The sequence below is a fragment of the Dicentrarchus labrax genome, unplaced genomic scaffold, assembly GCF_905237075.1.
Source record: "Dicentrarchus labrax unplaced genomic scaffold, dlabrax2021, whole genome shotgun sequence".
In the NCBI taxonomy this organism is placed as follows: domain Eukaryota; kingdom Metazoa; phylum Chordata; class Actinopteri; family Moronidae; genus Dicentrarchus; species Dicentrarchus labrax.
Window position 1 is genome coordinate 21,406,962 of NW_026136707.1, and position 25,224 is coordinate 21,432,185.

Sequence of the window (25,224 nt, forward strand, 5' to 3'; positions counted from 1 at the left end):
ACATCGACAAAGTATGCATAACAGTAGGCTGTGTGCAGTGAGCAGCACTGGATATGACATCAGATCTCTGAAATGTCTTTGTAAGCAAGTTTGTGCTGAGCGCACATCAACAAGTGTGTAATGTGGTAAGAGAGAAGTGTGTAAGCAAGCATACACAGGGAGGGGAAGAGATTCGGCTCCTGAGGGAAATCAGTATAAATGGTAGATGTGCTTGGAAAGCACATTTCATATTTTCGGAAGAAACTGATTCTAGGCTCTGCCGACTGTCCTACCAAATACTTAGAAGAGGGATTATATAAAAATGGAAATGGAGCATGAGAACGTCATCATCTGGATTGAAAATGTATGCTGCATGCTGCAACAGTGAAATAGGTATGCAAATGTAGGTTTATTGTATACAGAAATCACTTTTGCCCTATGCCTAATGTTCACATGTGCCTAACATGTTCAATTTGGGGATGAAAATCAAAATGACCAGTTAACTCAACTTGAATAGAAGCCAAGCACAAAACATTAAGTGATTTTTTTCCTATAGATATGTTTTTAAATAAATCATATCACATCTCATAACATTAAAATAATAATTATTATTATTATTACAGTATCATACATCATATTATTATTATTATAGATATTATTTTTTTTTACCAACGTCAGGCACGCCTACAGCTGGCAAGTCCATGACGTAGGCACGCCGTATGTTGTCAAAAGAGAAAAGATGGCGTCGGTATCAGAGATGTACGATGTGGGTTGGGAAGGTAAGACAAAAGATAGAATAGATCCTCCTCAAGTGTCATTGACACATGTTTTTATGTTTACGGCAGTCGCTGTTTCCTTTGTGTTTTTCTCGTGCAAGAATATGGCGGATGGTCGTCGTCGTTCCACACTGAAAATGCGAGTCGGCGTGGAAAGGAGTTAGCTAATGCTAGTTAGCATGGTTGAGCTAATTTATCGGATTAAGCCATACATGATTCCATACTAGCTCAATGTCCGCCATTTGTATCTTAGTTGTTGGTGGTGCTAAAGTAGTGTTTCATGTAAAGCACTAAGCGATGTCTGTCTATATTCAGATAACCATCTACCGTCTGTAGCATGCTAGCCATTCATGGCTACAGTGGTTTCGGCTATCGTTAGCTGTAGCTAACGTTACGTAGCAACAGATTTCTGGTTCTGTAAAGCCCATATAACACAGTAATAATGGTGCAATAGTACTGTCAGTGCCATTTTGGACATTTGCAAGGGTACTGGTAGCACAAACCTAACCGTAGCGGTTCACCGATAATTTGAACTGAATGTATTTGGATTTATAATTTTGGGGTTCATTGACTAGACCCGGCAACTTTGGTCCCACCACACACATCAGTTCAAATGACGGAAAATAAATGAACAAGGTTAATGCACATTACAGTGAAGCTTCATGTATTTTGCTTTTCATGATCTCGTCCCAAATCGTGCATTGCACCGACTCAGAGTTCAGATCCAGGGTTGACACATCATGATGAAAGCTGTTGTTGATATAGATTACAACTGGCCTTATGGTTTAACATCTTTGTCCACAGAGATGAGAGACAAGCTGCGTAAATGGAGAGAAGACAACTACAGAAACAGTGAACAGATTGTGGATGTTGGTGAAGAGCTCATCAGTGAACATTCATCTAAACTGGGAGATGACAGTAAGTGTGTCAAGACTAAATAAAGCAGTATGTCACTTTACATCATTTCACAGAACCTTTTAACAGGTGGAGTTGAGCCAGGATAATGGTGTTGAGGAGGAGTTGGCTATGAGGTGCATTGTTATTTTCTGATTAGACCATTAGAAATTAGATTAGACAACAAGTTGAGAATGTCTTAGTTTGTTTTAATGCATTAAAACAAGAGACTGTAAACGCACTGAAGTAGAGAAATGAAAGGCCTTTATGATGAACTCACTTTAGTTTACGACTGTTTTGGTAACAACACAAAATACATCTTGTCACTTCACATTACTGAAGTGAGAGATGGTCAGATTTTAAAAACATTTTTGAAAGGAGGATCTTCTGCTTTGTAGCGCCTGTAAAAACAACCAGGCTAAAGTTATTGACTGTGGGTTCTGGGACTGTACAACTGTGTGAGAAAGGATTGATCTAAGTGAGCTGGATATTTTTCTCTCCCCTCTTTTGTGGTATATATGTTTCCATTGGATACATTTCTGAACAGGATCTTAGGTTTCCTGTGATGTGGGAAACACAGATAGAGACAGTCATGGCTGAAAAGCCAAATCCACAAATACAAGATTGCTTGCATTAAAAGGACAGGGAAAGGTAAAGTACTTAACTTGGAAAACTTGGAAAAGCATTTAGTGGAAACAGGTTAACATTTTCATATTTCCTGGTGTGGTGACCTAGATGATGAGTATGCAATGTCACCAGAAATAAAGTAGATTACTTGTAAAAGCAGAAAATAATTTAAATATGATTTGTATTTCAGACATACTGTATGCAGGGAAGTTTACAAGACAGTAATTATAATGGTGTGAAAGGCCGATTAGTACATAGTAATTGCTTATTAAAGCAGGGAGTACAGTATGCCTAGGTTTTCTTAAAGATTTGAAGCAGTAGTGAGTTTTACCTACCATAAACATATGGGAGGTCATGGTTTCCTTTATAACAGTACTGTCCTGCTGCATTACCCCATAAACTCTCCCTTTTCCCATAGTCATTATGATTCATACAGTCCTCAAAAGAGGCGGATAAACATTAACATGCCATGGTTTTATTGAAACCAGCTCTTAAATTGGCTGTGAAATGAGATGGCAATTATCAAAACAAGAGTTGGAATCATTTAAGTCAAGAAAAACTGGAGGCATTTGTTTGTTTTGGCATGACATGCCAGTTTTTGGGTGGAGTTGGATTTTTATTATTCTTTTCAATTAGCAGGGGGTGTTCATTTGGCTGAAAATGTCCAGTTTGCTTGTCAAAGCTGTCTGTCTAACATGTTGTATTAATTTCATTAATTGGCTTCTGTAGCCAGGCTATTAGTCAGTATGTTAAAATGTTACAGTTAACTGAATGAAAAATACATTTCATTTGTTTTTATAGCTAACCACCAAGTAAAACATGTTAAAGGAATGGTTGTGCCAGTTAATGATTTTGCTCAACATGCCTTTCTTTGTTTGTATATAAATATGACAATGCTAAAAATCTTCGACTTGCTTGAGATTGGCTTTACGTGTCTATAGATCATATTTGATAATATTCAGCCACAAGGTCTCTACTCTAAAGGAGTCTCAATAAGCACTATGCAGTAGAAAGTGGAGATGGCAGAGATGTCTAATATTTGCACAATTTTCTATGTGACCAACTACAACCACGTTACAACTTAATGTTCAAATTAGTATCACATTATAATAGTAGTTTAAGAATGGACTATTCAGAGCCTTTTGGAGGATTCTGTGCATTAGAAATGTAATCACCACCCATCCATCCATAATTCACTTTAATGTAAACATTCATAAATAATTCTATTTGTGGTGGAAAGTGTCAGGATATTTAGAACCTTTAAGTAAACTTATTGCTAATGCGTTAATGTCGCTCACTGAGCAAATAAATGTTATATTGTGTTTATGTTGAAACTAATATATATATGTTTTCTATTTTATGTGAAAACGGACGCATTATATTGTTAACCCAACCACATGTCGCTGTTAAAACTTGTTCTGGCATGTGAACTAGAGTAACTGTTAACACCGTCACACTACCCAAAGTGAGGGATGAGAAACAGCATGACCTGTGCAGAAATGTTAGTTCAGCTACTTTGGTTTCACAAGGCATCAACAGTGTTTTTAATAAAGTTTTTTTCTAAAAAAGTAGCTTTGGCCTTATTTAACTGCCCAACTTGTGACTCCTTTTTTCCTCTGTTACTTTCAAAGATAACCTTTTCCATGTCTCAGTTATACTCAAACACCATGTAAGGACAGCGTCTAATAATGAGGGAAATCATGTGTGGGTGGGGGTGTAGGCTAACTTTCAGATAGTTCAACTTCAATCTGAAATTCAGAGGTGATTATAACAAACATAACAACTTATTTTCCCTGAGCGTTATATTAAATCTTCTCAAATGTAACATTGTTGCTGAAATTGGATTAATGATTTATTACCAACTCACTGTGGGGAAATCTATAACATGACTGTAAAGCCTTACACAAGGGCGTTTACTTGAAATGTTCCTGCATTTATGACTATTCCTATTACCGCTGTGCTGTCCAAGTTCTAGATTAGTGTATGGTTTTTAACAAGCAACATTATCTTTAGTATATTCCATACAGAGAATAGTAAATGTAGCCTTACATACTAAATTAGATGGGGAAAGTTTTTTGAATTAAATCTTAAGCTGTTGATTCACATCATGGAAGCTTGTTTGTGTGACTAAAAAACATGATGTGCAGCTGTTGGGGACACACTCTATGTTGGGACGTCAAATGTACAGTTCAATATGTCATACTTTCATGTTACACCAGACAGTGGAAAGGAAAGGGCGTTAACACAGTCTTCTTTGTCCGTCTCTTCTGCCTAGTATGGATTATTTATGAGCAGGTGATGATCGCAGCTCTGGACTGCAGTCGGGATGACTTGGCTCTGGTAAGTTTTTACCGCTCTTGCTCACACACCCAAGAGTTTCAAAAGCCATCGCTCACTCTCACACAGCCATTTCTACTTTGCAGCACCCCCTCTGCCAAATGTGAAAATCTGATTTTTATTTGGCCAAAGGGTATTACTCTGTCTGTACTTTGGAAAAACAATTTGCTGAGAGTTGGAATTAGAGGGTGTAGCAAATGAGTGGAGAAGCATGCTTCAAGTGTTAGCTGAACTTGGCAATCTTTTATAGAGTTCAACTGCTTTTTCCCTCAGGATTTATTTGCCATCCTAAAGCTTAATGTGATGTTTCTGAGTTCATGTTGAAATATTCATAGCTCTGAAAATGGTCAAATCTGCATGGGATAAAACAAAAAAGACAAAAGACCATGGTAATTGAAATGGTTCATCTCCAATCAGTATGTATGAAACAACTCCCTCGGCAAAAAGAATGACACATTGAGTTCAGAAAAGACAGAACTCAGTCACTGGAATTAGTTGTCTGTTGGCTATCCTTTCAGCTCTGCTGCCAGACTTTTAAAAAAGAAGAAGGACCAAATGCGCAAATGATTCAGGTCACACTGCAGACTTTTTCAGAATTCTGCACCTCTTTCACTACTATGTGCTCAAACCAATTCAAGCTCTGTGTAGACGAGGAAGTGGCACAGAGCATCCTCACTCTGCTTTTTATAGTAGCGAGCATGGTTGCCTAAATGGTTAACATACAGTAGTAACACACATCCAAGACTGCAATTTGCCTTTTAACAGTCTGTTTGTATATCAATATATTAAGTTTGTTTCCCTGATACATAGGCAGAATCTGACATTTTCAAGACAGGTGGTTTGTATCTGTAGAGGTGTCTGTGTCTGTGTCTATGTGTGTGAGTGTGAGTGTGAGAGCAAGAGTGTAACAAAGTTTAGTTACAGCCAACTGTAATTGGTCTCTCTCCTCTGCCCACATCCTTGCAGACCTGTCTACAGGAACTGAGGAAGCAGTTTCCAGATAGCCACAGAGTGAAGCGATTATCGGGCATGAGGCTGGAAGCTTTGGAAAGGTAAGCATCGGGTACCAAAAGCTCCAGAGACAGAGCAGCCAAAGAAAAAGCTCTGCCTCACAGTTATGTATGGTACTTTGGGTGGCTTGGGGGCAAGAAACTGTTAGCAGATCCTAAGTGGTACAATGGTCTGGGTGTGTGTAAGTACAGTATGTGTGTGGGGTAGGATGTGTTTATGTTGGATCACCCAGCATTCCTTTGGAGTAGAAGGGAACGGAGAGAGGAAAGGTTCAGCACTGGGTAGTCCTGTGGCCCTTTTAGCCTGAGTTAGGGATTCCCGGGAAGGAAGTGGTCAGATCCCACTGTTATTCTGGGGGTCCCTCAATCATCTCTGGTTTCTATTCCTCTGTTGTGTCCTTATTTTGTAACTCTTCATCTCTCTCTCTCTCTATTTTTCTCTCTTTGCCCTCCCTAATTTCATGCTTTCTTTCCCGTCCTGTTTCGGTACAGAGACCAAAACAAGTAATCTCTCAGCCCTGTAAATATTGACATGTCACCACAATCTCAGCTTTGCCCCCTCCAGTGATGTTTTATTTTTGACTCTGCAGTTTATATATATCAAAACCGTAAGCAGAATGGAGCAAGAAAAGATAAACAGGGAATATTTTAGTCTGTAGTAAACTGAAGTAAGGGTAATTCAATCTGTTTACCACCTCGCTCACATTCCCCTCCCGGATCACCATTGCTGGTTTATCGGTTATGTCAGAGTTTATGTGATAATTGAGAGTGATTGCTTCGGCACTGTCAGATTAAATAAACGGCACACTGGGATCTAATTGGCAGCAGACAGAGCTACACTTGAATGACACAGCTTCAAACAACATGGCCCTTCCCCTCCACACACACGCACAAACACACACACTTGGTTCCTAAATAAATAAAGCAAATCAAAGTGGCTCGTGAGTGCTCGCCTGGTGCCATCTGAAATCTCCCAAAGTGTGGCTGAGTAATAAAGTGAATGTGAGGGAAGCAGCAGTGCTGGAAGTGGGGCTTCTCAGTGCTAATGGGAACCAGAGTTGCTTCTGTCTGTTGCAGGCTGTGGGTGGGACAGTTTCTGATCACTGATCCCCGCCTTTGGCTGCTAGAACGTCAGTGCTGCAGATTGCCCCCGATAGAAAAAAAGTTCTGAAATCATCCTTCAGCGCCTGATTTAACATGACAAGTGAAGTGCACATGCCTCCTATTCCCAGATTTCTTTACCGTATGATTTGATATTTACAGCTCATAAATTTCCCCTTTAAACAGAATCATGTGGGCTCAGTCCAACGGTTTGAGGTGCTCTGTGTTGGATATTGTTGCTTATTGGGTTCGTGCGTGTATTGTGGTAATACGTATGGGCCGACAGACAGACAACTGAACCAACAACTTTTCTGCGGATCTGGACACATGTAAAAGCAGCAATTTAATTTTGTTTAAAGGTGAATCAAACTGGATACAATCAAATGAAAATACAATTTTCAAAACAATGTGCTTTGTTTATATTGATTTCATGACTCACTGTGAAGTGATATACTGTAAGCCTCTCACAATGTCGGCTGTGTGAGCAGCAACTTAAACTTAAATGAGTGTTTATTTCTTCCTTTAGATCACCACTGATTTCTGTACAGCCTCACTGTAATCATAGGAACCTGCCACGCTGTATACAGAAACTTGATTACTTTGAACTCTGTTTGATTTCCCCACCACCTAATCTTACCCGACTATGGACTGGGATTGGTTAAAAAACAAATTTGTATTCTTTTCTCTCTCTCTCTCTGAAGGTACGACGAGGCCAACAAGCACTATGATGCCATTCTCCAAGACGACCCCACCAACACGGTAAGAGTGAGAAGCAGGGAAAGAAAGGGGAAAATCCCTCTGCTTAGTGTTCTACTTTGCTTTACTTTGTGGTCTCGACTTTTTGGAGGGCTTTAAATCTGCTGAGGCACTTTGGTGTTAGCAGTGTGAGTATGCTAAGTCAAACTCCTCTTGGCCCCTCTGACCTCAATCGCAGTGCTGATCAGCCGCCCAACTGAAAAGTGTTTAGGAGGGGGGTCTGGGTGGGTGGGGGCTGATTCATGGCCTTAGTCCGTGGCAGACATGTTTGGTGGAAGTAAAGCGTAAATAAAGATCTGGCCTTTGAAGATGGTGATTTACTGGACCTTTCAGACCCCCACCTTGAGTGAACAGGGCTGAGCTCCTGTCCCACCTTCTCCATTGACTTCAGGTGCAAAGTCTGCTGTGGTGCAGTTAATACAGACATGTCCTAAATAAGCCTTCTCTGAAGCTCTTTCCTTGCTATCTTCTCTTCTCAATTTACTATTCATCTCTGTGAAATGACTTGCAGAAGCATGTCTAGCCAGTGTTCTGCCAATCCCACACCACCAACCCAAAACATAATGTACCTGCTGTTAATTGTTTCCATAAGGACATGTGGCCATGCAAGAAAATAAATCATTTAAAGGGTTTTCAAAAGAAACCATGACCTTATTTATTTTGGCTGCACCTCTCACCCCTCACCCCAAAGATGTTCAACAAGTTTCCTGTGCCATACTAACATATGGATTGCTTTAGATGTATTAAACATTTTCTCTCAGTGCTACAGGCACAGCATAGACGTTTGTGCTTTGGATGCCATGCGAAGATTCTTCATATCGTCGGTTATCTGCTTTAAACAAATAAAAGCCTTGCTGAAAAATCTGTACCTCGCTCTGATGTACCCCACCCTGCTTGCTCTCACTGTGGCATAGAGGAACAGCCTCCTCATCTTTATCTAGCCACAGCTGCTGCCTCACGCCACGTCTCACTCCCACCTTCACTTTGTCAAGACCATCTCTGTTTATTTTACGCTTTTGTTGCTGTTGGAAGTTTGCATGTCAGATTGGCAAGTCAGCCTTTAAAACAAGGGACATGACTGTTTACATGGGCAGCTCCTCTCAGTTATATTTCAATTTAAAATAGTAGTTAGGTCAAGCAATATACTTCTTTTTAAGGCAGAGAATAGGCTGAATGTCGCATTTGTGCTCAAAATATAGTCGAAGGGCTGAAAAACAATTATAATTGGTTTTATTCTTTTTGATAGTGTCCAGTAATTATGGATGCTAACAAAATGCTGATGCTGCCTAAAACAAGTCTCTGGCAACACTAAAAGCAACATAACTTGCAAAAACATTGTGTGACTGTCTACTTTCCTAATTTATGCTGAGGGCTTGAGCCATGCCATGTCTGACAAGGATAATACACTGGGATGGTTGCAGTGAATATTATGAAAGGATTTTGTCCCAGTCATGCTGTCCAACACAAGACTGAAGTCAAAAGCCACAAATCATGTTATTTTCTTGTAACACTGTCATTTTCATATACAAAATGGGTGCTCCTCCAGCAAATTTATGTTCATGTAATTGGCGTAATCTGCAACAAATTGCTTCACATTTATCCACAGTTTGGACAATGGGAGTTGTAATTTCAGTGAATCCCAGGGCACCTCCCCGACATGGCACAGATCCTTTGGGGATTCCAGGGACATCCTCGGAAAGGGAATGGTCAGTTTCCCGGTCTCTGCACGCTGGATACTGCCACCCTTGCGAGCGTAGGCTGTCAGTCATACCCGGGGCTGGGAATGGAACAAAACAGACATATAGGTCCTCTGTCCCAGGGATGTTGACCTTAAACCTTTTTCCCACCATCCTTGTCCTGAATGCCTTGGGTGTAGTGGCGGAGGGTGGGGTGATGATACAATGACATAGGTTAGGTCACCTGTCTTGGAGTGAGGGCCATCGCCTCCCTACTTGTTCTCCCAACATGCTCTTGAGAATCAGGCAGGGGAGGGGCCTGAGAAATGGCGGAAAATTGGCGACCACAAGGAAGACTTGCGAGGCATCCCAGCATGCGAAGCAGAGATTGGAAACTGAGCTGTTGTAATTACAGGCTGTGGAATAGATGTGGTACCCATTAACCAAAATTGTTGAATCAACAAAAATTGCTCAAGGTTTTTTTGCCATGGCGGTGTCCAAAAAATGTTTCAAACTCTTAGCCCTTCCATTGCTTGCTATGTTCCAATACCTACAGCAATGATCTGGCAAAATTCTTGTCTGCGTGCGTAAATGCATTTTTTTTCCACCTTTTTATTTTTTCTCCTGAGTATTTTAGATTATCTAGTGCCCACACTATTTGTACCAATTTATTTATTTATTTATTTTTCACATTGAGTTGACTCAGTGATTGCATTAATAATGAATTCCAATGCTCTCATTTCACCCTAATTGTTCAATATAAAAAGCTAGTATTTCTTAAATAAGCCACTGAGGTCACATAGACGACTCCTGAGGTTGCCCCACAATCGTATGCAATTACAGATTCATTGTAGGACACGATTATATTATAAGATTGTGTGGGGCAAGTCTTCTGAAATTCAAAGCCCCAATTCAGAATCTTGTAACCACATAAATGTGAAGTACACTCACTAAATTCATGGAAGCCTTACCGTTAAAAAAAAAATAACATTCCGTTTTGTTACTGATCATTGAAAGTATACGCCTCCATTACTGCTTGTACAGAAGTAAACACACCTTTAACAGCATCATACAACATTAATATTTGTCTGAACTTGTCATTCGCTCTTTCTGTTCCTTTTTCTCCTCAGTCTAATCAACGTTGTGCAATGTGCCACCCTTGTTGTGATGTTTCTTATTTTAAAGGAAGGTTGCGGTAGGTCCTAGCAAAGAGCCAGGGGTGATGTAAATAATCCACTTCTCACTCTTAAGGTCTCCTCAGACCGCTAATTAAAAAAGAATCACGACAACAGAGGGATCAGACCCACTGCCAGGTTTTTCTGGATCATTAGTTAGAGAAAGGAGGAGAGAGAGGAGTGGTTTGGAATTGCTTCTCGTTTAATAAAGTGCTGTGTGACTCTCTGGGCTACCAACTTCCATATGTTCCTTTGAGCCCCAAGTGTTCTTTATCTGGGGGAAAAAACGGGGAGAGGAGAGAGGTGGGTGTAGTGATGGCGGGAGAGCACAAGTGCAAAAATCCACATTCAACATCACTGCTGTGTTTGTTTAATTTTTTTTCTGCTTCCTTTTTTCAGTATTGGATGAGGAAAGATCCCACATGCTTGTAATTTAGAGTATAAATTCCTGAATCTCACATAGCATCAAGTTCTGGTGAAATGCACTGAATGTAAAGTGGTGTGATCTTTTGTTTTATAGTCAGAGGACATAAACGAGGAAATAATCGGTTGACCTTTCACTGCTCCTCGTTGCTGGATAACTTATTTTAAACATTTTCAAATTCCCTTTAGACCACCTTGATACTAAAAATACACATGTGCAGATGTGAACAGGGTTTGGGAATAAGTTGCATTGCAGTGTAGGTAGATATCCTTACTGTAATTGTTAGAATCCTTCTTTGTTTTTATCAAGATGTTGTCTGTTGCTGTTTTTCTCTGAAAGGCTAAAATATTGCTTGTCATTTGAGGCTGCAGTGTCTCTGCAGGTCCCTGTCCCAGCTTGATGGATAAGTGGATTTCTTGTGATGGCAGTGTCAGAAGAGGCCCAAATTTACAGCCCCCTAGACATGACTCATACACAGCCCTCGATGGCTTTAGTTATGAGTGCAGGGAGAGGAAGCCCCACTCAATCAAGTGCCAGTCCATAAATAAAATAGGCTATGGCAGGGCAGTGCACTTCTAATGGAGCGGCAGCCTCCTGTTAAGGTTTTCACTTACTACCAAAAGGAGGAGGAGGGTTGGTGGGAGTAAAACATTTGGAAAAGTAGCAGCAGCAGGAGTAATACTTTCTAATTCTGATTGATGAGATTCTAATCCACCTTAAGGTCACTTCAACATCAAAACGAAGCGGAAAGCAATTTTCAGTTGGGCTGGTGCAGCACTAGATGCGTGCCGTGCCGGCAGGAAGACAGGCGTTGGGGTTTGGGGGGAGCGTGCCATTTTCCCCACTTGGTTAGGGGATGACTCACATCTTTATCTCAGCCCCTGAGCTCATTCCAATTCCCAAACATTGACTCATAATGTGTGTGTCCATCTCCTGTTGGACATGGCCACTAACTATCTCCAATTATGTCTTGGTAGGCTTTTATTCATTTAAATGTCCCAGTAATAATATGAATAAACTTGACAAAGTTAACTTTGTCAAAAGTGTCTGTGCCTTTTGTGCTTTTATTTTTATGGCTGCAGCTGTAATGCCCCAAAGTGCTGATTCATCTTATAGAAATGATTCAGTCTCATAGCAAAACTTAGAGCAGGATTACGGTGCACCGAAACGACACAAATGTACACACTTAAACTCACAACTCTTACACTCACTCATCCGCTCACCCCCCTTCAGACAAACACTTGAGGAGTTGAGTTCCTAATCCTGTTTACTCTCTGCTCTACAGGCAGCAAGGAAGCGCAAGATCTCCATATTGAAGGCCCAAGGGAAGAGCGCTGAAGCCATCCGGGAGCTCAATGAATATCTGGAACAGTGAGTTTTTCTACAGGAGGGGGGAGAGGGTCAGGCACCACCCTCCTCTCCACCTTCCCTGGCTTTTATTTTAATTAAAAACCAAGTTTGCTTTCAATTGAGCTGGCACAGCTTGTGCATAAAATCCCAGGAAACTCTTTCTTCTACCTTGACAGTTGGATGACTGTCATTATTGTTATTGTAATAGGTAATGCTTACATTTGCCTTTACTATGTTACAGATGCATTCTCTATTGTATTATTACTGTTATGGCTTGATGTAAAACTCATTGTCATTTTGTATTAACAGGTTTGTTGGGGACCAAGAAGCGTGGCATGAGTTGTCAGAGCTGTACATCAACGAACATGAGTAAATCCATTTTTATAATTTATGTCACAGTATTTTTTCAGTATTTGCTATTTTTCTTAATGCACCATAATGTATTTTGAAATCAGTCAGGCTAAAACCCCAGAAATGATTTACTTTTCACTTCCTTATGGCAGAGAACACAACAGTGACAATGTTTTAATTTAGCCTAAAAAGTTATCATAAACAAAGGGCAGCTTTTGGTATTAACGTATCCCTTCAGGAGTACTGCTAGATGTGACAGGAAGGCCAAATCTTTTCCACGATGTGCTTTTCTTTCTGCTTATTCAATATACAGCTTTGAACCAGCAGCTCACATTCTTTGTGGTTATGCTGTGACCCTCCTTTGCAATTACAACCCATTTAAGCCAATAGAAAATTCAAGCAAGACATTTACTCCAGCTGTCGTTGGTAAATTGAAGCTTGATTTTGAGGATAAAATAAGCTCTCTCTTTCATTAAAAGGATTATCTAATAAGTATTGGGGAGCATTAATTTAAAAAACACCAACCTTAAAAAAACAAAATGGTAAATATCTCAATGGTGGAAAGGCACCAGAAAAGGAGAAGGAGACAACAGGATATGCAGCAAATGAGCAATATATTCAACCAGTTTACGCCTCCTCAGATCAGTTAAAACAAATTGGCATGGCATCACCATGGACACTAAAACAACCAGTATGAATATAAATTTGTTGATAATCGTTGCAAAACGACACAAAATGACATGGGATGCATCCTGCATAGCAAAATATATACAGTCTTCTTCACTGTGTGAAATTATTTTAGTATGAACTCTTCGTTTAATGACAGATGTTCATTATATAAAGGTGCCTAGAAATCAGTAATCTGTTTCCAATAAGGCCGCCATATGTCCGAGGTGTATCTGTCAGTTTCACAGGGCTGCTCATCAGACTGATGGCTTGATCTCCAGAGGGCCGTTGGATGGCCACAATGGAAGGCGGTGAGATGCCAAACTCAGCCAGGGGTCTGAATGGAGCCCTGTCCATGTTTGTCACATAAGAGTTGTTTAATAGGATTTCAGTCTTAAGCCCCCTCTCCTACATATGAGAGCAGACAAACTCCCTGGCCTCCCACTGATATCTCAGTTGCCAAGGAGAATTGCCAGACAGACAAGAGCAGGGTAACAAAAAAATAATTTTGTTTGTGTCACCTTTATCCCTCCTCTGGGGCTCAGAAGTTAGTGAAGCAGTGTCTGTAGTTGAACTATTTTATATGCGTGTGTGTGTGTGTGTGTGTGTGTGTGTGTGTGTGTGTGTGTGTGTGTGGGCACACTGACTCTTAAGTTGCTTGGTTGCTCTGGTAGGAAGGCAGTGGCAGCAGGAATGTGTAGCACGGTGAGAAGGCTACTTATTGGATATTTCATGCTTTTGTCTCGGAGGCTTTATTGCTGTAGTAGCCAGAGGAAATCCAGGGGTGAGCGGATTATCTCCCAGCTTATCCCAACACTTCTAATATCACACCATTCACTCCCACAGCCCCTTATCTACAGGCGTGTCAATTTCTTTTCTTTGTTTTCTTTATTTTGGGTTACAAACTCCCTGTTTCCCCTCCTCCTCCTCTTCCGGATAGCCCGGCATTATCGCCACTCTTTTCCAGAAGGATAGAGCAAGGAGCAGAGAGAGAGAGCACTTGCTGTGAAATTCCCAGGAGAAGGTGGTGGCACTTTTCTTTCTCCCCCTAGCCAGAGAAAACACAGGGTGATGGAGAAGCAGGGAAGAGAAATAAACTCTCCTCCCCTCACTGCGCAACACCCTGGGAGCTAAAAATAAACAAAGCAGTGTGTCTCTGCGCTGCCATTGCTTGGGTCACAGCAGGCATCAGTGTTAACACATTAAAAACGTAATTAATAGCCTCTGAGTTGACACTGTTAAAACAATCCTTATCCCAGTGGTGTTTAGACGGGAGATTATTTTGTCTGTTTGTAAGTATTCTATGGACCCTCTGTCGGAATCTGCTGTTGGCTCTCACTCCGACCCAGCTTATGAGACAAAATTGGACTGGTCATCCAGAATTGCAGGATAAATAGTAATAATTTTTTCAAACATACTTTGCACAGTCTGAATCCATTTTTGTCTTATATGCAGTCAGAATGTGGTATTGAAATGGGGGGAAAGCCACTGCTGATGGTTTTATTAACCTCCAAAAGAAACAAATATGATTCTTACAGTCTCGCGCATGATGGCGGCTACAACCTTACTCGAGCACTGTGGTAAAAAAGTGAGCTTAGGAGAGTAGCTTGGTGATGGTGGGGGTTATATTGCTCAGAGGAAGAGTACAAGAGGTAAGGGTCTGGCTCGGATACAAGATTCTGGTCGATGGCTGATGGAGCGGGCTCTGTTGCAGGCCACGGCCACTGCATGAGCACATCTGAAAGTCTTTATGGAGAGGAAGTGGTAATTGTAAGCAGCCCCCAACCTTCCAAGCCCTCTGATCTCCCCCTCTACTCAACCCCTTCCCCCTGTTTATTTCTTTCTTTTTCTGTCCCCACCTTCCCTTCCCTCCTATGCTGTTAATCTTTCAGCTAGTTACCATGGCAGACTTTAAAAAGACTGATCTGTTCTTCGTGTTGTGGTAGGCAACATTTGGTTCCTGCAAAAACTCTACATCTTAGCATTTCCCTCGTTTCTCACACATGAAATTACCCGACTATCGCTTTGTAGAAGCCTGTTAAGGCAGGCAGTGGTCGTTTGGTTTTTCTTTTAACTGATACGGTTAGTTCTAGAAACATGTAAAATCTTGCAAAGCAAAATGAAACAAATGGCATTGCCCAATAATTGAAAGCTTGGCTACAAAGAATGACATTAACTTTAGATTGGATGTGCTGATAGACAGCCAGTGTAGCCCCATTTTCTGTTGGTAGGGTTAGGTGTGTGTTTGCTTTTATTTTGCTAGGTGCACAGACGTTTTATGGCTTTGTGTTCAATGATATACTGTATCTTAGCTCGTCTTGGCCTGGGACTGTGAAGGGGAAACTGTGTATTAGAAGTGGAGTGGCAGCAGATTAGTGTGAGGTCAACAGCTCAGCAGTCTGCTGCTGAGAAGTGATCTCATCTGAGTATAGGCACAGTGTGCCAGCTTTTACTGTAGTGCTGACCTCAGGAAGGTAGTTAACTACACATTAAAGACTGAAAAAACATACAGACGGACAAGATTGATCCTCAGTGTCCCCAAAGGAGAGAGAATCACCACACTAGATAGGCTTTTACCTTCGCCAGCTGTCTGGACTGGGTAATCTTTACTGTAAGCCTGTAAATAAACGTTATGTGGAGGATCTTCGCAACATAGGCTTTAAGTCCATTGCGTGTAAACTGACCTGTACCCCTTGTAGTTTTCAATTCAGATTTATACCTGTAAATTTATTGGGCATAGATGTTGTGCTTCACAGTTGAGCAAGCTAAAGGATGACACATCCACAGCTGTATCAATCGACTTACTGTTTTTCTTGTCATTTCCACAGCTATGGAAAAGCCGCGTTTTGTCTGGAGGAGCTGATGATGACCAATCCTCACAATCACTTGTACTGTGAGCAGTACGCTGAGGTAGGTACCCGCCTGGATATCCGTCATCAAGCATGGGGGCAAACTGTGGAATAAATGTGCCTCTCTGTAACACAGAGAGACACCGACACGCACTTAACGTCACTGGGAATAGAGGCTCATGAAAGGAGATGTGTTTACACTGGGTTGTCATGTATTGCTTATTCAGATGTCATGCTGTCATTGCTTGAGCTGCCCTTTAGCAGAGCTTATTGGCCGTGTTTAATGCCTCCTCACACAGGTGAAGTACACGCAGGGGGGGCTGGAAAACCTGGAGCTGTCCAGAAAGTATTTTGCCCAGGCACTGAGGCTGAACAACCGAAACATGAGGGCATTGTTTGGTCTGTACATGGTGAGTACTGCATTGCATGGGGAGAAAGTGGGAGAGAAGGAGAGAAAGAAAAAAACAAAAACAGTAGAACCTTTTTTGTAACCCTGTGGTTTGTCAAGGTTGAGGCTGGCCACTGTGTGTGTCAAGTAAGACTGTATTTTGTGTGTGTGTGTGTGTGTGTGTGTGTGTGTGTGTGTGTGTGTGTGTGTGTGTGTGTGTGTGTGTGTGTGTGTGTGTGTGTGTGTGTGTGTGTGTGTGTGTGTGTGTGTGTGTGTGTGTGTGTGATGGTGTGTGTTTTTTGGGGGGAGCGAAGAAGGGGCTCTCAGACAGGTCAGCTCATTGCTGACTCAGACGGTGAACTCCAGCATCGGAAAAGTCTGCCCCTCTGGAGCTCTTTATTTTAGTAATAATACCCCTTTGGTGAGACTTTTTTTTATGTTTGACTTAAATAAATAAAGCAGTCACAGAGTAAAAAAGAGAAGTGCAAGAAAGAGAGCAGTACAACTGCTGCAAGCATTTTGTCACTGGCAAACTATCCAACCAGGTGCCAGTTTGATTGTAGTTTTGGCCCAACAGCCCTTTCATCTACATATTTGTTTAAACAGGATGTTGTCTGCTAGTGCCAATGCATCATATATAAGTGAGACTTGACATAAAAACACAAACGAAGCAGTGCAGGGAATAAAAATGTGGAGAGGGGAAGCAGGTCTTACACAGAGAGCCCCACTGTTTTCCTGTGTGCTGCACTGGGAGTCTTCAGGTAGTCCAAACACCTCATAGGAGCCTGTACCCTCTGCAAGCGCTCTGAGGTGTAGAGTACAGGAGGAGCAGGGCAGGGTCAAACTAAGACATGCGCTTCTGTTAACTCTCACGTTCGTCTGGAGACAGAGCAGACCCTACTGTTTCCTGACAAGTCATCAACTGACAGGTCTTTAATGGTTACTTCAGGTGGGAGTTTATTCTTTATCGGTCACGGCTCTGTCCTAAGAGTGCGTTTTGCAGATTGTCAGCTAGTCTCGGTGGTCCAGATCTTGACAGGTGCAAGAGGTTCAGTGAAAGGGCAGGAAACTTTCACCATCTCACACCGCCTGAGTCAGTTCGACAGAAGAACTGGTACCACTGACCACAGTTGGGTTGAGGGTTAGTTACTCACAACTCTTACGTGGGGATTCCCCTCCATAACGGTGCACACTGTTATCCGGGGATAGCCTGTCAGGGTTGACATAATCTAAATTAAGGTTTCTCTCGAGTGAAAAAAAAAAAGAAAGAAAGAAAATGCTTACTAAAAAAAATACAGAAGCCAAACCATTTGATAGAAAAAGCAGGGCCAGGTTGATTGGTGTGTAGTTAAAGACTCAGTGCACTGGTGGAGAGGGCTTTGAAGTGCAGGCAGGGTAAGCCCTCTGGGGTTTGCTGTGTGGAGATGATGGCAGGAACATGGGAAAGACATGGGATTTGTGGTTCGGAGGGGAGCTGTCGGGGCAGGCAGAGACCGTGATTCACACAGCGCTACTCTCACTGCTCACCAGGTTTTTTTTAAGACATACAAGGTCCTTTCATCGCCGGGAATCGATGGTGTTGGAGAAATTAGGCCCCCGTTAAGTGACAATTTACGTATGAAGCATTAAAGCACTCACTTTTTCCTCCCCATAAATGATTTCTCCTGTGTCATCAGGCCAAGGTCTGTTTTTTCTCTTCACTCTGCCACAATGACTAGTGGAGTGGTAGATGGTAAGAGTGGTTGCACATTCATCTCAATTACGCTTTTATTGCTGTTTCACCAAGTTTTGATATAAGAACACCCCTTCCCCTGTTCTCTCCTTTGCTGCTTCTTCCCCTTTTCTTTTTTTCCTCTAGTCTGCGAGTCACATCTCTGCCAGTCCAAAAGTCAGTGCCAAGGTGAAGAAGGACAATATGAAGTACGCTGCTTGGGCTGCCACTCAGATAAATAGAGCCTATAAGGTGAGTCACATATGGAGTAGCATTAGGTTTGATAATCTACCTTCCCTATATGTTTCATCCATGCCACTATCTTCATTACTTTTGTCTCGCCTCTCTATCTTTGATGTGTCTGTCTTGTGCTGAAAAAATATATTTTTTACTTTTTCCCACATTCCCCTTCATTCTGCCAGACAGTGAAAACCACCAATCATATTATCTCATGACTCTTCTGTTGTGTTTTAGCTTTCATGGGGTATTTGCACACAATATCCAGACATCCAGAAATCCCCTCATTTGCATAGTATGTATGAAAAATATTCACCACCAAATGACCCCTGAATGCACAGCAGTCCTGAAGGATGCCTTTGACTTGCAGTGTTTGTAATAACAACCCTGGTGTCTTTCAGTGTGTCTGGGTACGTTTACTGTTAATGTGTTGATTTAAGGCCGCAACGTCTGCTAAGACTTTATTCCACACACCCTGGCTTCACAGATGAGCCTCTCACAGAGCCACAAGCTGATTCTCTGAGGACGACACTCACGCTAGACTGTAGCAGAGAGTTGTGTAGTTCACTGGTTCTCAGAGCGAGGATCAGTGACCCTCACGTGCCGTTGAACAGACTCTAGGAGGTCCCCATCAAATTTACAAGCCTAAGTATAGATTTTAATTTTCTTTATCAGTTGCAGTGTTTCTACATTTCCTTATATCTTCCTAGATAGGTGCCCAGAAAAGTAAATCTGATTACCGGCAGTCCGTAAGAAGAAAACATTTAGGACCCTCTAGGTTTAAATTGTGACTGAGATATTACCATACAGAGAGTAGGGAAGTGGGCAAATGGAAGATAAAGGATGGCAGTGTGTTTGCATGTGTGCTCACATATTATAAAGCAAGGAGGGGAAAAAGTGAGCCGCTCAGACGGTATCGCTAGAATGGTTTATGCCGTTGTCATGGCCACCAAAGTATAAAAGCATATTTAAAAGACATCTTATTTGCCATGTGGACCATATGTGTTGCTTATTTGGGCATCAGCAGTTAAACATGTAATAAGCGGTTCCTTGCTCAGCTTGTGGGTCCTGTTGAGAGAGAGAGAGGCTCCCTGCTGAGCCTCTAAAGACCTCGTCTCACCACACTCATAGACACATTTCACGTGTCGAGCACTCAAGACAAGGATGAGGGCTCTGTTGGAAAAAGTGTGCATGTAACTAATGTCACAGTGAATGGCTGTGCCCTTCTGGAGCTCTTGTAGAAGTGTCATGGAAGAGCTTTTAAGCTTTTACTTTAGGTTTGAGTTAAAATGGAATCAATTGTAGTGGTGCAGCCTGTTTTGTTTAGCTCAACACTTCATATGTATGCAGATATAATAAATCTCCTTGATAAATAGAAAAATGTAGAGGTGGTTTGGTCAACAAAATTAGTCAATCAGATGTCTCGATTGATGTCAAGTCCACACTTACCCCACTTTGATCAGTATGCTTGCTGACCTCACCTTGCTGTCTCAGAGAGTCTTTGATCCCAGCAGGGGACAAGATGAATATCCCAAGCTGCTAACTTTTAAGCATAAATCACAGGCCTAAAAGAGGGAGAGGGACAAAGTGTGAAAAAAGATCATATTTGGAGGGAACTTAGCAACATCCAAATATCTGAAAAAAAAAAACAAGGGATGGGTGCGAGCTGCTCAGCTGAAGTTGAGTAGAAGGGCAAGGTAAAAAGATGCTGTTATGGTCTGTTTAATTTGTGGATTAATCTGCACTTTTATATTTTATATTTCAAAACTGTTACTGATACATTAGTTGCCAGGCTTTGTGTAAGTACATCAAACAAGCTTTGGAACAGATTACTTGGGGACTTAATCTAAAACTTGTTACAGGGATTAGACAGTAGCATAACCAGTATGTAGCAGATGTTTTCCCTGCTAAATTATTTTCTTTATTGCCAAGGAGGTGTGGGAGAGGGTTTAGCCACAGACAGGGAACACACATCTGTGTTTGGTGATGTTGGCTGTAATGAATCAAATGGATAGCTATTTGCTACCCAAATACTGCCTTACATATGACTAAGTTCAGTAGATTTTTTGTACTTAATGGGCACAGATTTCAGTTGTCAATTAACACTTTGCAACATTTTTATCTTAAAAGCTAGTAAAATGAATCCTATTGTCTGATTTTACTAGTCTTAGTAGTTACATATTTATCCTTCACGCCTCTAAATGGATAAACAAGACTGAAGTTTAAATCGGTGTCAGCAGTATCAGCAGAAGCTGATATGGGCCTCACTGTAACAGACAGGCCATGGTGTAGTTGCCCAGAAGAAAATAGTTTCGGTTGAGTTGTTATGACGACAGACTGAAATACTTCAGCTACTCTTAGAGGCCAGTGGACAGAACCTAAGTGTTTAAGTTTTGACTATATACGGCTTTGACCCCCTGGTGACGATAATGAGACACCTCAGTCAATCACACCTTTGTCCTCCAGGGAACATGATGTGAGCTTCACCCCACCCCTCTGCTTCTCCCCTGCTCTACAACCTTTGTATTTGTTGAACTTGCCTGGTAATAGTGAGGTTGTACTGGGATTTCAACTCAGCTGTGAGTGTGTATGTACAGTATGTGTAGGCAAGCCTGGCATCACGCACGTGTGCACTTGTAGATGTTTTTGCGGTTGCTGTGTGAGACAAGTTAAATGACAAGGTGTGAGGTTGCCTCCTTTTATTTTTTTTACTCCCCACCTCCAGTCAAATGACTTCTGAGATCCTTAAAAGGGAGCGGCGGCGTGGGCCTCCGCCAGACAGCTGCAGACTGCTGTGGGCTTGTGCTTGCTGATTGATGGCCCCTTTAAAGCTTTGCTCGTGTCAGTCGTCCACTTTTATTAGACCCCGGTACCTGGTGATTGTCATACCTCAGAGAGAGAAAAAGGTGGGCAGGTGAGTGCAAGTGGGAGCAGACGTCAGCGAGAGGTCATGACTGACTGAGGCCCATTTTAAAAAAACGAAAAAAAGTAATTACCTTGGTGGGGTCGGTTGATGTGTGAAAGACCTGGAGATGTGTGGCATGTAGGTGCAAGGGGCTTCAAAGCAGCACTGCATGGCCTGCCCTTCTGCCCCAACTCTCAACAGATTCTCTGATTAGCTCCTCTGTCACGGACCACGGGCTCCCGCTGCGTCATGACTCTATTATCAGATGCTCTAAATAGATGTGGAGCTGTCTGGTCTGCTCCTACTGTTGTGGAACAGGACAGGAGTTAATGTGGTGGTCTCACCTCAGGCTGAGGAGATAATTGACTACCGGGCCCGGGGTAATGGCGCATTAGGCAGCAAGGCAATGAAATGCACTGATCATTATAGCTACCCCACCACACACATACACTCTAAATCTAGAAGAATGAGTCACACTGGGAAATTACGTTGCCAATTGCACACCTTAGCCAACTGCCTTCTCTAACTTAGAGTTTGGCAAAAGGAAGAGGAAACCTTTTACCATGGAAATACAGTATAGGCTAAGTTTAGGCTACAGTAAGTTCCTGTTTGTAAAAGCCTGAGCAGGGCCACAGGTTGAATGAATAAATACCTTGCAGTGTTAAAAGCATTGCTTTATTTTGAACATAGGGTTAAGTGTTGTCTGTTTTGCTGTGTTATTCCACAAATAGAATGTAGAGGAGGGACTGTGTGGTGGTTTTGGAAGAAAGCCAAGATGGTCTTGGTGAGGGCACAAGACTTAAATTCCATCAGCCAACTTGTGTGTTTTAAGTATTGAAATTATTATGTTTACAGTGGTGTGTGTGTGTGTGTGTGTGTGTGTGTGTGTGTGTGTGTGTGTGTGTGTGTGTGTGTGTTGTGTGTGTGTGTGTGTGTGTGTGTGTGTGTGTGTGTGTGTGTGTGTGTGTGTGTGTGTGTGTGTGTGTGTGTGTGTGTGTGTGTGTGCTTCTGTCTAGTGTGCACACACACTCAAGGGGTACATCTCTCACCTTGGAGGACATGCGGAGGCAGCATTGAAACCTTATCCCCTGCCTGTGTTTGACTCTGGGTAATGGTGTTTTTATAATGATTTAATTGAAAGGACCCCGCCATGCTGTTGCCTCCTGCTCGTCCTTTGCTGTTCAGCTGTGTTGTAGCTGTTGCTGACATATCTACACAGCAGCAGATTTTTGTATGATGATTGATAAGCAAATAAACGCAAATAGCCCCATCTAGATCCAGTTTTTTGTTTGTCCCTTCTGGGCTACTGTAGAAACACGGTGGTTCAACATTGTGGATTCATTGAAGGTTGCATCTGTAGATATCAAAGGCTCGATCTAAGATGATAAAAACATAATGATTCCTGTATTCAGGTGATAATACACTAATGGAAACATACTTATGAATATTATATTTCATTTCTGCCAGTAGTTCCTCCTTAATGTTACACAGTGGACCTTTAATTAGACTGACCCTTTATTACCGCCCTGGTCCGCCTGCCCAAGGTTAAGGAAGTTGTCTTTTCTCTGTGGTATTTTTCGAGGGGATGGATGCTTTGTCTGTTGCAAAGTTTAATTGGGTAGAAAAAGTGTGTGCCTGTATGTGTACGCATGAGTAATCCTGGATGTGCTTGTGGATTATAATTTGCGGCACTTCCTGTGAAACCCTTTGGACACAGTGTAGAAATTAGTTATGTACTCCTGTACTAGAGGCCATGGAAGTGGACTTAATCATGTGGGCATCCTGTCTCGGAGCTCTCACACACACGGAGGACTAAAATGGCACTTATGCAACAGTCAAGGAAAAACCCTCTCAATTGGAGGTATTATTTTACATTGCATGACTTGTTTACCAATTCTATCTAATGACCACTGTTGTCTCTCTGATTATTTGTGCTTCTATCTTTACAAAGTGCGGCAGGAATGTTTGTGCTGTGTTCAAGTGTGTTTGGCTCTGCATTTCCTTACCAATGAGCTGATGTTCTCTTTTCCCCTCTCCTCCTCTCTTTCTTACTGTCTCACTCGGTCTCTCTCTGCCTTTCTCCTTCCCTCTCTGACATGCAGATGGCCGGTCGCGGCACAAAGGAGAACAAATGCTCCATGAAGGCGGTGGAGGAGATGCTGGAGTCCATGCAGATCACCATGTCCTAGATACCCTCAACCACACCTTCTCTCTTCCCTTTCTGTTCACACACAGCCACTTGGAGCAACATGGCAGCTCAAATAGCCTTTCAATGTGACCAGAACCGGATCTTTAACTGTTTTTTTTTTTATTTCTTTATCCCATCAAGTTTGGTTTTGTAATTGATTGAACTTGACATGGACAAGTGCAAAGATTCCCCCACCCATCTGAAAACTACAACAGAAAATTCCAATTCCTCAAATTAATTTAAAGAAGTTCTGCATAGCATTAACCAGCTGTGTTTTCCCCCAGACTGAATTATACTGTCCCTCCCCATCCCATGTTGTCTTTTATGTTCACCTTGAACTGATATCACTAATTAGCACACCAAGGCTACAACTCTGACCAGGAAATATAACAAGCTGTACAGTAAATGCTATTTATAAAGAGAATGTGGAGATTCCACCTGTCTGCACTGAGGTCCTTAACTGTCTCTGTACTATCTGTAAATGAAACATCTTTAATAAAACTTTTCATTTGTCTAATCTATCAAAATGTATTAATAAAAGTAGGACTGATAGCCAAGTTGATGAAAATGCATTTTGGGTGTTTTATAGCAGCGCAGGAGCAGTTAGTCTGTTGTTTTTTTTTTTTTTTGAATTTCCATGTATCTAAATAGTCATGTTGTCCCCAGCAGTGAACACCTACTGACACATTTGAACCTGCTATAAAAGTCCTGGAGAAGATTGGGAGACATTCCTCATTATGAAGGCCGCAGTGGTAACAACAGGGGTATAAAAAAGGCCCTTTTCTTTCCCACTGATTCCAGCTGGGAAATCCTGCCTTTCAATTACCCCAGACAGCAGCTGAACCAGCTTCAGCACACTGAGGAACACCTCTGTCATTTCAGTTTAGAGAGCCTCAGAGAACGCTGCCAGTAATTAACACGCCACAAGTTGGGAAGGGAAAAAAAAAATTGTATTCATGAATCTGGGAACTTTCATGACAGACGGGGAAGAAAGACATCTTAGTGCTGCGAGAGGTTGGTTTCCTCTGCTGTTAGAGAACAGTCAGTTCACTGGGTTCTGTAATTGTTGAATCTGAATTGATCCTCATGATCATCTTATGTTGTCACTCACCCGTGCAGGGTCAGCTGTTACTTCCATTTCTTTTGTTTATTAAGTCATGGCAATTGTCTCATAATTTCACTCTTCGGCTGATGGAAAACTTGAGTGTTGAGTTTATGGTCTTTTTTGGACGGCTTTTAAATTTAGAGAGGTCACCAGCTCAAAGCCCAGAGTGTGGAAAGCCGTTTTCTCAAGTTTTTAATACTCTGGCCTTGGTCAGTGGATGAATGTGTCTGCATTTGATTTGCCTCACCAATCTGGCGGAACCAATGAAAGCCAGGGGACGTTTGAGCATAAACTGACTTGAGTTATTTTTACAGGAAAAGGGCTGAGGCTAAATGAAGCTCTTTTTGAAGAGTTACAGGGTGAAAGCTGTTTCATTTGAAGCAGAGTGATTCTTTTTTTGTGTTGTAGCTCCCATGTAAATGTTGCTGTACTTGCAAAGGTTTATGCACTTATAAATGGGGAATAAAAGTTATCAATCAGTTTGATGGGTCATCAATATGAGATATCGGTATCCAGTGCCAACCATAATGAGGCAATAGTGCCATCTGTAGTTTGGATGAAGAACTCTGGGTAAAACCTTAAACTGCATGCAGCAATGAGTGACAGTGTGCACCTGGAAGTATGCTATCACTGTCATGCACTCAACATCAACTAAACTTAACCTGTATGTAATGTTATTTCTTGCCTGTCTGCAACTGATTTGCTGAGCAAGAAAAAGA

General features: G+C 41.8%; 1 protein-coding gene across 1 annotated transcript; it reads left to right on the forward strand.

The window, feature by feature from the left end:
- Positions 1-685: 685 nt before the first annotated feature.
- On the forward strand, positions 686-24,985 carry emc2 (ER membrane protein complex subunit 2). Its single transcript, XM_051406391.1, has 11 exons — positions 686-758; positions 1,560-1,673; positions 4,552-4,616; positions 5,580-5,665; positions 7,426-7,483; positions 12,041-12,126; positions 12,415-12,474; positions 15,951-16,032; positions 16,271-16,381; positions 18,218-18,322; positions 23,315-24,985. The coding sequence occupies exons 1-11, from the start codon at positions 719-721 to the stop codon at positions 23,399-23,401; spliced, it is 894 nt and encodes a 297-aa protein (XP_051262351.1). The 5' UTR covers positions 686-718; the 3' UTR covers positions 23,402-24,985.
- The last annotated feature ends 239 nt before the right edge of the window (positions 24,986-25,224 follow it).